The sequence below is a fragment of the Anopheles darlingi genome, chromosome 3, assembly GCF_943734745.1.
Source record: "Anopheles darlingi chromosome 3, idAnoDarlMG_H_01, whole genome shotgun sequence".
NCBI lineage: Eukaryota > Metazoa > Arthropoda > Insecta > Diptera > Culicidae > Anopheles > Anopheles darlingi.
Window position 1 is genome coordinate 46,229,676 of NC_064875.1, and position 16,096 is coordinate 46,245,771.

A 16,096-nucleotide genomic window follows, 5' to 3' on the forward strand; every position below is an offset into this window, starting at 1 on the left:
ACTCGTTTTTACTTTTATTCCTCGATTGGCTCGAATATGTACCCATTATTTATAATAATATTCAACAATATTAAAATTGGATCCTCTATCTCCCGACTGTTCCCGATACGGTTTATGCTTGCGATGTGGTTCTACACATGTTGTGTTGTGGAGCCATACCATAGCGTAAAGTGCCACCGACACGATCAGTTTTGCGATCACCTTTTTGACAATTCTCCACACTCTCTACGTGCCATCTTTCCGCTTAACCCACTAATCGAGAGTTCTTATTTAGGTTGCTTTCGCATCTAACGCATAGATGTTATGAGTATCGATAAAAAGGACGTGGGCCGAACCGACGTGGTTCGCAAAGGCGTTTGCAGTTCCTTCAAATTGGCGTTCATGCATTACTGTTACGCATTGTGTAATCAATTTATCTTTTGTTTTTATTTTTATAAATTCGAATCATTTGTTATCTTTGCTTAGTATTGGTAGGGCCGAATGGACGACAGGCTCGTTGGAATAGTTTTATCTAGGAATCGAAGTGCTAGTTGCCGAAGAAAGAGACTAAGCTTGTTTTGCCCATTCTACGGCTACTCTACGAAACTATTGGACACGAGTCATCTACTTCTTTTCGTCGTATTCATCACAAGAGCAATCAATAGCTGTATTCAGTTTCATTTGCTTGCGCCATTACATTCGTCCCTCTTTTATGGCCGTTTTATCATAGACTACAATCGATCGACAAATTGCCAAACGCTATTCAATATCGTTTGCTCAAAAGTTTTCTGAATAGTTTGTTGAAACGTGCAAACTGTGTGAAAGCTTGAGCAATTCATGGATTTTGGGTTGCGGATCCTAATGAATTCTATGTGTATGTGTGGGTGTGTGTATGTTTGGGTAAGGGGAAAAAGTAACGCTGATCTACGTCGTATCAAACCTTCCACCAAAAACCGAACAATGAATTCCCATCCCGGAGCGAAGATGAAAAAGGAGAAAATATGAAAACAAATAAAATAAAACGTAAAAAAGATATTAGTAGAACAAACCAAAGCAGATCCACAAACGAAAAGATTAAAAGACACTTCTTCATGGCAGGACGACCGTGTTAGAAAATAAAATACAGAATGCAGAATGTAATTTACAAAGCATCGCACAGCGGTTCGTTCCGGGGCATTGGTATTTCATTAAAACAATTTCGCTGCTAACTTTAGACGAAAATGGATCATCCGGAGGGGTCAATTTACGAAGAGTGTACTCTTAGCAACGAAATGCATATAGATTCATTTTCTCCTACACCGAGAAAAGACTATAAGGGTGCCAGAGGAAAAACCTGGGGGTGTGAACAAACATGTATTAAGCATCGTGCCGTCAGGACAAACTTGGACGAATGGAACGACGCAAGCAAATGTAATGCTATACAGCTCTGATCATCTGCTCCCGATGTTGCTTACGAAGTCAGACATATCTTCTCATTAGTTCCATTTCTGAATGGCGGCCACATGTACGATTGGATTGGTTTAGCTTCAATTTCAACTTTTCCTATCTAACTTAATGAAGAAACAAAGTGTCTTAATGCAATGCCTGATGCGAGTAGCTCTAATGCTAAACCATATACCTATTTCCAGTCAGTGCTAGGATGCTGCATGCTTAAGGCAGCGTTCATTCACCAGTAGGATCGCGGAAGGTGCACCAATGATCCGGCTCCTGATAATACGACAGTATGTAGCCGACTGCTCACCGACTAAAACAAAGCGATATCTGTATGTTTCAAAAATGCGTTAGGAATAAATTATCAATACTAGTATTTGTCAGCGACAGTATTGCGTCTCTCACCCTTTCATAGGAGGAGTTATCGCGGAGAGCTAATTTGTTTCATTTCCGTACAATTCCGTTTAATATCATCAACAGCAAATCACAATCAAAATCTACGATTAAGTTCTATTCATCTGGGAAGTAGGGGTGGGGCACCGTTGTCGGTGTCTACTGTTGGATGCACATCGTAACGTGTAACTAGTAACTCTTTTCTGCTATGTCAATTTTCTATGCTGCTAGTTTGTTAATTATTCCGGAACACACAAATAAAGGTCCAAATTGAAGAATGAAACGCAAAACAAAACTATAAACACACGACACTATTGGTATGAATGGAAAAATGACACAAAAGTAGATCCTAGTGCTTCGCTAATGCACGTTCGTAAATGCTTAACATACAAATAAATCAAGAAAAAGAGGAAACTCGGATAATAAACATTAAAAGAACATGTGCAAAGGGAATGACTGAAGGGAAAAAGAAGAATAAATAGTTTGTCTAAGTTCGCGGTCAGTGCCTATGCAGTCGAATCAATGTAGCAGCTCGAATCCGTGCCCTGGTTGAGCTGCAATGCTACTACAGCAGCTGCTGGCCCGTCCTCACCGATTGTCGTTTCGTTCGCGTTCAGATCGACTATACCATCACCGTTGTTTCCGTTCATTCCGGCGACGTTTCCATTACTTCCCACATGCAGCTGACTTAACTGAGCCGCGGTGACAAGCGGAAAACTAGAAGCGGACGCAAAGTTTGTCTCCTCGAGATCCCGTTGCAATTCCATCAATGCGGGTGTTTGCTGCACAATCGTTTTAACACTGTCGAGCGTCTGTTTCAAACGAGATTTGAAAAACATACATTAGAGGTCAAGATGGAGAGCATACTAAATCACCATTTCTGTGCTTACCTCCAGTGCTCGATCGATGGCTTCGTACTGGCGCTTCGCTTCACTCAGTGCTTGATGCCAACTAGCGGTCATCACAAAGCTAGCGCCGTTGGCCGCGTTACTTGCCATCGTGGCCAACTGTTGTTCCTTTTCGTACAGCTTAGCCTTTAGGTTCGGAATCTGGGTGCCCGAGAAAAAGAGAGAGGGTCCATCAGTTGATCAATCGATTTAATATCATATCGTTTCCTACCTCATTGCATGCTTGAAGAACGAATTGTGAAAGGTCCATCTCAGGAACTGTGCTCTCATCTTCGCTACATAGCTTAAATGCTTTCATTATATCGTCGCGATCGATCACAATCTTAGACCGCTGCTTCTTACTATCACTGCACAGTGTGCTCAGCTGGCAAATGTCTTCGTTTAGTTTCTGAAAATGGAAACCAAATTATGCTACAAAACCATAACGATAGGGCGGTTTTGCTCTCTAACTCACATCTATTTCTTGGCGATGCTTCAATAGCTCCACCTTGCCACTATTAAGTTCGCTGCCACGCAGCTGTAGCTGGTGGTAAGCGTCCTTCAGATCGTCTTGTAGCTTATAATTGAGCTCCTCGTAGTCCTTCACACGATCCTGAATCTCTTCGTTCGTGATCGCTAGTTTGTTTCTGAAATAAAACAAAAAAAAATGCCTTCGTTCAAGCATTCAATGTCTTCAACAATCGTTTTTTCCATCTTACTTGTGATTGATAAGCTCCTGGATGCAGTGATCGTTGTCCATCTGCACGATGCGCAACACCTTCAGCAGCTTAGTGATCAGATTGTCTACATCGATCACCTGATCGACCAACGATTGGGCGTTGCAGTACTCGCAGATCGAAGGCATCTCCGCCATGGAAGCTTCGGCGCAGCAACTGTTCTCTTCATCGTCCAGCGAAGAAGAGTGACTTGCCGTGGTATGATCCGCACCAGTCGTTGTCGCCGTCGCAGTTGGCACCGCGGCGCCACACGATCCAGTCACCTGGGCCACCACGGCCGCCGCTGTACTGCGGGCTGGTTGATCACTGCCAGCAGAATGATGGAACCGTGCCGGACGTCCACTCGCGATCATGTTCGATTGGAGCTCGATCTGCTGCCGATTAGCAATCGCTTGAGAGAGATTATCGAACGACTCGTCGTGCGCCATCATTGCGCTCGTCGTCGTCGCAGCGACCCCACTTTCCATCGACGATGGCATTTCGATCTGCGAGATGCGTGTCGAAGAGGACATCATGTTGTGCGAATGCGAATCCGGCATTGCAACATCCTCCAGCACGTTGTCCATCATCAGGCATGGTTCCGTCTCCGAGTCCAGCATCTCAGTACAATCTGATTCTGTAGGGAAAGAATAAAAAAAACCAATATTAAACATTCCAAAAATCTTCGGTTCGATTTTACATCAAAACAAAACATACCATGGCCATTATTTTCCCGCGTTTCTCGAACCGCTGGAGCTCCATTTGCCACTGGCGTAGCGACCTTTGCGGGCACCGATTTACTGGTGGCATTCTTGATCGCGCTTATCACAGCGGCTATGAACGATTGGCCACGTTGTGGGGAGAGCGGCACATCACTACCGTTAGCGGTGCTCTTAGCATCCGATGCCGTCGAGTGCTCCGGTTGTGGTCGACAGTTCTTTTGCTTCTGTTGCTGGTTCTTGTCCGCGAACTTGTCGGCTGTTTCCTCATACTCCGGACTGCCGTCACCACTGCTGGCACTATTCGTGTACGCCTCGTTGTGGTAGATTACGTCCTGATGGGGGATAGATAAATAATCAAACAAGGAATGAAAACGTGGAAGTATTGCAATGAAATTTGAAAGCTAAATGCTAAATACGCTCTTCTCGGAAGATCGTGAAAATGTAGGTTGAATAAGCGGGCTACTCATTTGCCTTTTAGGGAGAATGGTCGTGTATTAGCTAATCTCAAGCAATCGTTTAGCCGTGGCCACACGGGGCGAAAACTCTAGCGCAAACGAAAAAATTAATGCCAAAACTTTTGCGCTTCGATATGTTTACATGGCCGGGTTGAGGAAATTAAAATCGTTTTTTTGAAGAAAAGGATTGAATACACTAGCAATGATCACTCACTGTCGATGTAAACCACAAAAAGAACATATTGTGAGCCCTACCGTTTGCAAAAAGCTTTTACGCTAGGTTTTACGCTCCACGGACCAATAATCGTTTGACAGCATGTAAACGGCAAGCGTAAACGTTTTGGCATTAATTTTTTCGTTTGCGCTAGAGTTTTCGCCCCGTGTGGCCACGGCTTTTCGTTTAATTACAGCGCTTATTGGATCACAGGGTATAGCGAAGGGTTTACAATATGAAGGCGAGGCGTTACGACATGCTATGCTATCGAATGGGAGTATTATGCTGTTCTGGGCGCAGTCCATGGGATTTTCGGCTTCAGATAGGAGGGGAAGGGCACACACATGCAAATCACACGCTCGTTATAGTTAATACTCGAGAAAGAGGTTGGCTAGGTTGCTGACATGCTGCAAGCAAACGATGCCTTCAGCAACAGTTTGGCGATATACTAGCGGTCACTGATGATGATGCTGCAGCTCGGAAGAGAGTTCAGGAAGGAAGAAACTGAGATGCAGGCTGGAGCCAGGTGGATGCTTCTCACCAAATCTACACACACATATGCACACACACACAAATACGCACGCAGGCACTCGCAATCGGATTGGGGTTAGAGATTAGCACTGGCACTTACCGTATAGCACGCAATCGCTACGAGAATCAACAGACCACAGGATGAAAAGCATCTCCACCGCAACATGTGGTTGAAATATGTACACACGAGTCCGTGTTGGGAGTGTTTTGTGCATCGAAAGGGAGCATTCGATACAACCAATAGCACAACAACAAAAAAAACCCTCAACGGCGGTGGTGGTAATGGGTGATGTTTTGCATGTTGCAAATGATGTGTACAAGCAATGCATTGCGCCGCGAGTACAAGACAAGATTCACAAAAAAGGGATTGAAATGGGGCGCAGTAGGGGGAGTTGGAGGTTGGAGTGTTTTTTTGGAATGTAAACACACACAGCACAGTAGTACAACCAAACGAGGTACACAGCAGTAGTAGTAGTAGTATACACAGCAGTATGATTTACGAGCAACGGCCACCGTGCGAATTCGATTGGCAAAAGGAAAGAAACAGACCGTTCGATTGGAAGTGGAGAAGAAGTGTGTTAGTTTGTGAGTTTACTGATGATGAAGGCGATGTTTGCATCATTTTTCTGATGGCGAATGAGACGCCTTCCGATGATTTAGCATGTGTTAATTGGAGTGAAATGAAGTTCGAAAACGAAAACGAAGCCACTACGAGTTGAACTACGAGAAAGGCTATAGCTAATTAGACAGCTAAAACATAGGACACAAGAAGAAGAAGTAAAAAGGGCACGAATGGTGGCCACAGGCCGATCGAAACCTACCTCGAGATCCTGCTCGGAGATGTTGTAGGATGCGATCAGCTGCTCGACCAGATTATCCAATCGCGATCCCAGTCCAGACAGGGCGACGGATGCACCCGATACGGCCGCGCCCTGTTGCAGCAGAATATCCTTCGAGCGACTTTCGAGAGCATTGTATTTGGCCTGCATACCAAGGTACTCTTGTCTGTAATTGTAACAGAGATGAAGAGAAGATGAGATGGCTGAATCCCGACAACACACCGTGGCAAGTGGCCATACCTTCGCTGCTCCGCAATCCGGACTAGATGGCGACACTCTTCCTGCTGCCGCTCGACGCTACACTCCTTCTGCTGCAGACACTGCCGTAACATGCCGATCTCCTGCTCTGCCTCCTTCAGCGCGTCCATGTACGATTGCTTCTCCATCTGCAGGAAGTCCTGCATTTCACTCGATTCCTCCTCCAGCTCCGTCTTCTGGCGCAACAGTTCCTCCTGGTTCTTGAGCGAACGTCCCATATCGATCTGCAGCGCCCGGCAGATCGACTGCAATCGAGCGATCTCTTCCTGTTTCTTCTCCAGCACGCTCCCCGAAAGCTGCAGCTGAGACTCGAGCATCAGCAAACTGTCGCAATCTTCGGTGTCCGCGTTGTTCGGGATGGCTTGCATCGATTCGAGCATACCGAGCACCCGGTCCGTATTGTTTTGCAGCTCCTTCTGGGCGGTCAGCTTCTCCTCACGCTCTACTAGCAGCTTCTGCTCCAGCGCGGTTACCGTTTGCGATTTGTCCGTCAGCTTGGCCATCAACGTCGCATACTCGCTGCTCATCTTTCTCAGCTTCTCCTCCAGCCGCTCCATCTCACGATCACGTATATCCGATTGGGTCTGCTTGCAGACCATCTCCACGTCATCGATCCGTATGTGGCGGGCATTGCCACCGAACGCATCCGCCACGTCCTGTCCGGTGATGGCCGTTTGGACGCTCGTTTCGTGATAGATACGCGTTTTCTGTAGCATCTTCTTGCCCGTCGACGCTAAGCGCGGATGTGAGGATGCCATTTTGACGGATGCAGGAGACGATGATGGGCCACCTTCGTTACCACCCTTCGCCGCACCAGTGGTCGTTGAAGGTAGCTTCTTGATCAGTGACATCGACATCCGGTTGGACACTTGCTCGCGGGTGACCGAGTTACTGCGTGAAGATGGCGATCCTCCACTCGCCGCTTTCAGATCCTCGGCCGATCGTTCCTTTCGCCGGCGCGGTAGTGTGGCATAGCTAGCGACGGCACCACTCATCGGTAAGCTCATTGGACCGCTACCCGATGACACCTTACAGGTCCCATCGAGGGCGAGCATTCCGACGCGCGTTTTAATGGAAACACCACCACCACAACCCTCCGGGACGGCTGAGCTGGCTCGGGTGGACCGTGGGGTAGTGTTGCCTCCGCTCGCCCCACCTCTACCTCCCACCGATGGCCATCGACCATCATCGGTCGGTGTGCCTAACGGTGTGCGGCCTCTCGTAGTGGACGGAGTGCGCGATACGGATGCAGCCCGATGGCCACTACCACCACCACCAGCAGCTCCGGGTGAATCCTTCATTCCCGTCGGCAGTGTATCCGGCTTTAGCGGGCGCCTTGGTGGTGGCATCGGTTTGCCCGGTGTCGTCACGATACGGTTCAAACTGCTCGCCATACTGATGCTGCTGCTGGTAGTACCCTGGGACGGGACCGCACCAGTAACCGATTTATCCCTCGAGCGGGCCCGCTCTCTGGCCGCAGCCGCCACATTCATCGCCGAAACCGGTGGCGTCGATTTGAGGTTCAGCGAAACCGAACGTCCCAACGAGGAACCCCGGGAACGGGAACTGCTTCGCCCACTGCTACTCGAGATGACGCTTTCGGTGGACTTACGGGGCGACCGATTCACCGTCGGTGGTTCCTTCATCGCAACCTTCTTCTTCAGTCCACCCGCGGTACCTTTCCGTAGCGACGAGCTAACCGGACCGCCGGTCACGGACGAACTTTCGCTGCCACCCTCGCTGGCACAGTAATCCGTACTGAGCCGTCCACCGCCACCACCGCACAGCACCGTACTGCCGGTCTTATCGTAGATATCCGAGCTGTAGCTTATCATGCTCGAGTTGCACGACACGCTCATCCCCCCCGGTTCCCGGGTCTCCAGCCCATCCAGACCGCAGCAGCTGCTCGCGTACCCGGCACTGTTATTGCTCAGTGCACGCTGCAGCATACCGGTATCGGTAAGGGAACCGGAACCGGCACCAAACTCGACGCCACTATCACTCCCATCGCCGCCTCCACCACCACCACCGCTGATGACGGTGGCCACCTCGGCGGCTTCCCTCGCATCGTCATCGACCGCGATGATGGCAAGGGCTTTCAGTTTCTCCTCACACTCGGTGGTGAGCTGCGGTTTGATGAGCTCCTCGATCAGCTCGACGCACGACGATGGTGCATCGTCTTCCACGAGACCACCCTCCGTCCGGTGCTCGTCGCCGTCGTCGGTGCGCTCGATCAGCGATGAACAGTTGCAGTCGGTCACGGTGAACGAGCTATCGGTGGAGGATTTCGTTGTGTTGCCATCCTGATGATGGTGGTGGTGATGCTGGTGCGGTCCTTGCTCCACTGATTCCGTCGCCGCCCCGTTTCTCGTCACATCCTCCAGCGATCGTAGCGATTCCTCCTGGCTAGTGTCCTCCATGGTCGGTTGAGTAGTCGGTTCCAGCTGTTCAACGGCAGAAACACAGCAGGGCACGTGCACGTACGCGATCGTGTCGTGCGAACCGTCATACAGGGAAGCCGTCCACGCACTGTCCGTTCATTTCCTCCGCCCCCGGGAAGCCCTTCGACTTCGACCGCCGTGACGGTGTTCGCCCAGGTGATATCAGGTTTATCTGTCGAAAGACAAAAGCGCAAAAGGGTATAATTAGTATCGGACGGACTTATGTAGGTGGGATGAGGATTATTAGAAACGAAATGAAACGATGGGGGGGACGCCATCAGCTAGTTTTGGTTTGAGGTGGGCCCCTTACCTAGCGGTAAACATGAACCGCTTTATCTTATCGAGCCAGACAGACGCATTGACAGACGTAGACTAGTATCTATGATATGACGGAGTGCGATGCGTTACATCGAGCAAGTTCGAACGTCAGCGAAAAAAATGAAATCGATTTTTATGTTCTTATGATAACGAATTCTCGGGAACAACTCCGCTTCTAGCGAAATCGGTTTCGCGATCTACACTCTTTCGAGGTCAAGCTCTCCCAGTGCAACTCGGTGTAAGACCGTGAATCGGACCATCGTGCCATCGTGCCATCGTCATCATCATCAACCAGTTTGAAAGTCAGAGCGAGAGCGGCCACCGATGGCGGATGGTGCACTAGAAAGGTTCATATTTCATGTCATAGTTTGGCCATTTCGTGTCGTTGTCGTCATCGTGGTCCTCTCACTCATCGTGGTCCTCTCGGGCGCTCGATGGTCCCGCGAAAGGCCATAAGGCACTGGCACCGGAATCAGTAACAGTGCAAGCGTAGTGCAAGGTATAAAGATTCCGTCGTTCGTTCGATTGCCCCGTCGCTTACCGTCATCTCCCTGGCCCCTGGCGCTAGGGAAATTGCCTTTTGGGGTTCGGTTGCACCTCCCACAGCAGCGTGAGAAAGAAATGTGGAGGAGCAAAATGATGCGCAAACTCGGTGGTGGTGCCCAACCGGTTGGACCTTGCTGCAACCTGCAACGTGCACGATTTTCACATCAATCGAGTTACCGGAGCCATTTTTCGACATCACGGAGTGCCATGGATGATGATAATCTGTTCGAACGGTGAAACGAGCCGAGGAATAATGACGACTGACGACGACTCGTGTGCAAGGTTTAATTTGAGGAGTTTTCAATGTTTAACCGGCGTATTGGTAACGTTGAGTCAGTGTAAAGCACTGGGAGATTATGATCAACTAAGGCCCAAATGAACCATAATGCAAGTAACAAGGGGTCAAGTCAAGGATTGCAAAAGAACTTGGCTAAAGAACGCCGAACCGGTGGTGCTGCATTTAACTGCAACAACTGCAACCAACGGCGACTTGCGACCGGTCACCGGCTCTAACGATTAACGAAACCTGTAAACTATGGTGACAACATGACCGACGGCGAAACTTAAATGCCCCAAAAAGGTTGTTTTCTCTTTTGACGTTTCCGCCAGATGCTAAACTGGCCGTATTAATGCATATTGGCAAATGGCCAATAACAGCTCCCACCCCAAAAGTTTTCGTAAAACAAAAACTAGAAACTTTCTAATATTTAAAATAAATCCCATCACGTCTTCATTTCCTTTTCCCCCTCGTTTCCCCTAGAGGAAAAACGTTTTCATTACCGGAATCCATTTGAATAATCAAATGCGTACGCGAATAGCACCATTGTTACAATGCTGGTCCCGGTGCCTCGCGGCAGAGGCCCAACGTCGGCAGTCAATCCGCGGAGTGGAATCCGGAAAGGCCTAAGGGGTCAGCAGCAGCAATGGGTAAACACTCTCGCGCGCGAAGAAGAAGCGGAAGTGATTCGTTTTCGATTTTTAGCAAAATAACCTGCCACCGGTGGCCTTGTCTGGGTCTGTATTGCTCTGGAAATGGCATTCATTTCGTTTGCATTTTGGCAACTCCGGCTTCAGAGAGGCGAGCGAGAGAAGGGTTCGACAGTTCGAACGACGAAACAACAAAATCACATTCAAAGTTGCCATTTTTAAGCGGATGTACCATAAAGGAACGGATTGGTACCGCACTGCCGGCGAGAGAGTAATTAAGTTTCGAAGCCAATTTCCTGTCCGAGGGCTTCGTTGGAGTGTAAGCCCTTGGGATGGGGTTTTTGGGGGAGAGACTGCGCTGCAGGAATAGTTAATCTGGAGAGACCGTCTCTACGATCATACCTCGCAGCTAAAGCAAACCCCCGGGAGCAGAGCATAAATGTATCACGAAACACGTACAGCAGCACGTTCATCTTCATGCCAGAGGGGAATTAATGCTAAGAAACACCAAACAGCCGTGATGAGGCTGGTGGTGCGTGATAGACAACCTCGCTTGGGCAATCAGAAACCATCGGTGTCGGCACCAAAAAAGAGACGAGGTATGGATTTGTGGCAATCGGCAAAACGTGATGCACAGCGTGACCGTCGGTGGCAGATAACTTAATTATGTCGGCAATTTACTGTCGCAGCAATGGGGAATTCAAGGGCGGGCCATCAATAGCACGGTGTAGAAACGGAAATTTCCAAATCAGAACCGCTGGCTGCCAGCAAGAACCTCCAGCATGGAATGAATATTTGGGATTTCGTCGTGGATCAAAAATGCAATTAGTGTGAATGGTACACAGGTCTTATTGGTGTGCTGTGTTCGGATTGGAACATTACTTTCGATCGAGAGGGATGTTGGATAAACATTTACACTGCTGCGAATAGCCCCCAGATAAATGTCAATTGCATTACGAAATACACCAAAAACATACAAAATATAAAATCGACCAAAAAGAACTTTATCTCCGGACAAAACCGTGATTCGTTTGAAGGAAATAATTTCTTGAGCGTCAAGCAAAGCGGTCCATCACACGAATCGAAGGGTATTCCCCCTAGAGTGGTTCGCAGCTGCCAGATGCAGCCATAAATTCGGGATCGCTTATATTTGCTCTACATCCCCTTTTCCATCGGCGGGAAAGCCGTACCAATCTGGACGGCTTCGCAACACTAAGCCTCCAATGTGCATATGCTGCACGTGGCCATCTATTCTTGCTGAGGGCGACACGGCCACTCGTTCTCCTCCGAGGCGGCGGTCGCACTCCCGATGGAATTATAAGGACACGTACAATGGCCACCAAGGGGAATAATCACTTGGCTCTTTCCTTTTGCCTGCATAACGCGCACTCCGTTATTCCGTTTCGTCTTCGGTGGACATCGCAGCCGTTGCCACCCGCATACATATCGATTTGAAACGCCCTCCGCGTGTGCTTTTGTTCGGACACCTATGGGCTGTGTTCTGGCGAGGGATTTACGTAAAAGAGGGTGACCAGGAGGGCATGCAGTACACGTGCATAACGATGGTCTTCATCAATATACAATATCAATCGAATCCATTCATTTTTAGTCTAAAAATGGGTAAAATTGATGTCAAAAGCGTTTGGCAAAATAGTAAGGAAAATCTATCCTATCAAAGTAAATCAATTTTATTTAAAATGTGTTGATTCAATCGTAAAACTTGAATACAGCAACCTTAGTTCGTTCTATCTGTTTTATTTATTTGCCTAAAGTTTAATAACAACAAAAAAAAAGAAAAGTAATAAAGAAAATATAAATGTAGTGAATTTTGCGTAGAATCGCAATGATATTTTCTGTAAGTGTAGGAGTGAGCCTAATCGCGCAGTTGTTCTTACTACCTTATTCTCGAACTTATTTTTCCCAATTTTTCAGTAAGTACCATTGAATTGACGAGCAAAGAGCCATTAAAAATCAACTCAATCGAAATGGTTTAAAATTAATTGAACAGCATAAACATCATAAACAGTTTTGGTATTTTTACTTAATCATTATTTTGCTGTATCTGTTATTAAATGACATACTCGATCGTTTAATGTTTTCTCATTAAAATTTAAAACCGAAGCTTCTCTCATAATTTTAGATGCCAGGGAGTGCACCAATGTGGCTAATAATTAATGTTTTCTCTAGACTCATATATCCTCCTTATGAAGCCAAAATCATCCTCATAAAGCGACAAGGATGAGCTGTACTTACGATGTTGCAGAGCTCATAAAATGTTGCGAGAAAACATATGCGTATGCGCCTCTCTCCAAACCATACATTCTCCTACGACGGTCACGCACCGCTTGTTGAGCTTGAAACCCTGGCGAAAGGGGAAAGGCGGCGATAGGGTAATCGTGACCATACACGACATCAATTGCACGCAGACGACGACGACGCACTGACACCCGCGGTTCCCGTGCGGTAGCAAGATTTATTAGCATTAAACACTGACCATCAGGAGGTTATGCAATGCACCCGGTCCCTGGGGGGTCAAAACGAATGAAAAATGGCCATCGATACTCGTATACGATCCCTGGCATACCGACAACAGCATGAATTGACAATGATTCCCCGTTCCTAGGACCGTAGTCGGTGGTTATCATATTTAACTAATTTCAATGAAAAATGTGCGAAAAGAGCACCGGCGGGGTGGTGACCGGCCAACGATATACAGTCGCCGTGCCACAGGTTTGCGATAGGGAGAAAGGTGCGCCACAGGAACGCAACCGAAACCGGCAGTTCACGATTCGAATGATGGTTGCATGCCAAAGACGTATTCGTTCCTTGCGGCTAGGGGAAAAATCCATGGATTGAGCTGTTTACAAACAAACCCAGCTGGAGCTTGACAATCTGGTTTCGTTCCCAGCAGATGCGCGACTCACGGTCGCATGGTGTCCCCGCAGTTCCCCACTTAACGACTCGTCTGCACGCAAACGGATCCGTAATGGGTGGAGAAAATGGATGGAATTGCACGACCGGAGCTCAGACCGGAGCTGCGAAAGAAGATTCTGGCTGGTTGATATGCATACACCAGAGAATCACGAGCGAGGTGGTGCTAAGTCGTCGACCCTTTTCCCTGACCTCAATCACGGCACGCCACGGTAAACGGATTGGGTTTCTCACTGCGATCGCCATTTGACAGATCTTTCACAGATTAGCCCGAGAGCGTGATGATAGGTAGGTAAGAGTTTAGACATCAGCAACATCATCAGCGATCCGTGTCTGAAAATACAATCTACACGCAATGGCTCTCTCTGCTCCCCCGGTTCGCATAATTGATTCGATTCGAACAGATCATAAGCCGCTAATGCGTAATTGCGACCCGAGGGTGATGATGATCTCTCCCTTGCCTGAGAATTGATGTAACCAAAAGTGGAATTGACGCAAAACGGAGGCAACGGAATGCCGGAGTTGAAGTGGCGAATCGATCATCCTTCAGCTACGGTACCGAAAACAATTTCTTCCAATGAAGCACTAACTACACACTCCACCGGGCCGACGCATTAGTGCCTCCAGAGTACAGCTTCATCACCGTCTGTACTGCTACGTACCGACGCACATTAAGGGTTAATTAATTTATACGGCATGCTATAATACTCAGGTTGCTCACCAAAAAAGGTGCAAAAACCAAGATATTGTTTTTTCGAGAAGTACCAACGCACCGATCCCAGTGTCTGGCTGGACACCGAGCATGGACCAAACCATGAAGTTCGCCATCGTAAACTATAGAAGTGACCTCGGTGAAACCGTGAACTCGAATCGCGTGGCGCGCGCAAGCGATCGCCCAAAAGAGCTTCGCGTTGCGTTGCGTTGCGATCGTGAGAGCACCATGTTGACGAGGTTGACCATGTTTGGCGAACGCGCACCAATTGGCCAACCCGTTGGCCGACATGGCCATATGATGGTATAGGTGGGTTTGATCTAATGAGCCAATCCAACGCGACCTCCACCACCAAACCGACGATTGGCATGACGCCACGCCGCGTGGCATGCCTCCGAATTGAACCCTCCAAATGACCCCCGGTGGAGGCATTCCGATGCAACAAACGCGTCAGTTCGTGGAGTTCCATTGTTGGACACCCTCGCACGCTTCAACCGAAAGAAGAAGAGAGAACTTTGGCCTGGCACAAGGCTGAATGCGATCTCATGAGAACAGATCAGCCTCAGAAGGAAGGTAGAAGAAGTCGTTACCCTTTCGCAAGATCCATTTTTGGTGTCTTCATAGTCGGAAACGAGATGTGGATCAACGATCAACTTTAACCATAACTTGTTCTTGCCGCGAGCAGTAAGTTCAAAATGATTCATTTCGAGAGTGTGACTCATGCGTTACAATATTACACAACACTTCCAATATTTAGGGTTTTAATGAAACATTTACCGATCCAAAGGTCAATAGCCGGCTATTGAAAAACGTGTCGATCGATTTCCAGCGCATTTTACGAGGTCCGGTTTCGGTGCCTCTGTTCCGGACAGAATCGGTCGCTGTGCGTGACATTAATGATGTTGCTGCAGTTACCTCCACGCAGCATCGCGCAGCCCTCGCTCTTCGGTTCACTTTCTACTTTTCCCGCACACCACGATACAGAAGCAGAAGCATGGCCGCAGCAGCAGCAGCAGCAGCACCATCAGAGAGAACACGCTCGTCGTGTGTTGCTTCTTCGGTAAGAGCGTCCAAAAAGGGGACCAGAAACGGTGGAAAAAGGTCTTCGAAGTCGCCCTGCCGCACGCACCAGGGGAAGAAGAGCGCGGAGGTATAATTATGGGCCATCGAGAGCGATAAAAGCGACCTTCCCTGCGCTGCCCAGGTGATGTTGCCGATCGTGCTATAAAGTACAACGAGATCGAAATATCATGCCGCTTACATCCATGTGTCCGGGGGGGGGGCGGAACGTTGGTTCGACCTTCACAAGGCTGTCCCCGGACGCACTATCTGGACGTGGCTAGAGAAGGGAGAAAGGGGAAGGGGAGGAGTTCACGGCAGTTTGCGGCGCGTTGCCGTGGTTTCTCTTTTTGAGCTCGCGATCGTGCCGGTACATTGATGGCTATTTGTGATGCTGGCCCCAATTTAACGGACCACCTTTTCTTGCGTCCCGGGCCTGGGGTCGATTGTCTGCTCGGGAGTCTCGAGACAGAGGAAAGGGTGGCTTTTTACCGGCATCTCGGGGCACAATAGACGTCGAGCGTTGTTGTTAGTTCGTGAGATGGCGAACGGTTGCTCTATGACGCGAGAATAAATCTCTTCCAGTGTCACGTTTTGTCCGAAAAAGCGTTTCGGGCGACGGGATTCGTAAGGTTAGAACAACGTATAATTATCGTCGAGACGACTCGACTCTTGTGATCTTGTTTGCGACATGATTTGTAAGCTATAGTGGAACGTTCATTAGAATGGCAATTAAA

At 48.4% G+C, this 16,096-nt stretch overlaps 1 protein-coding gene across 1 annotated transcript in view; it reads right to left on the reverse strand.

Annotated features, from left to right (window-relative positions):
• Positions 1 to 3: 3 nt before the first annotated feature.
• The window catches only part of LOC125954574 (uncharacterized), a 46,160-nt gene continuing 30,067 nt past the window's right edge, over positions 4 to 16,096 (reverse strand). The window contains exons 2-9 of the mRNA XM_049684988.1: positions 6,408 to 9,038; positions 6,150 to 6,333; positions 4,124 to 4,460; positions 3,410 to 4,043; positions 3,166 to 3,337; positions 2,923 to 3,099; positions 2,694 to 2,852; positions 4 to 2,615 (exon numbers count right to left, since the gene is read on the reverse strand). Of these exons, the coding sequence (XP_049540945.1) occupies positions 2,310 to 2,615; positions 2,694 to 2,852; positions 2,923 to 3,099; positions 3,166 to 3,337; positions 3,410 to 4,043; positions 4,124 to 4,460; positions 6,150 to 6,333; positions 6,408 to 8,845 (4,407 nt within the window). The 5' untranslated portion in view covers positions 8,846 to 9,038 and the 3' untranslated portion in view covers positions 4 to 2,309. The remainder of the gene's footprint in view (positions 2,616 to 2,693; positions 2,853 to 2,922; positions 3,100 to 3,165; positions 3,338 to 3,409; positions 4,044 to 4,123; positions 4,461 to 6,149; positions 6,334 to 6,407; positions 9,039 to 16,096) is intronic.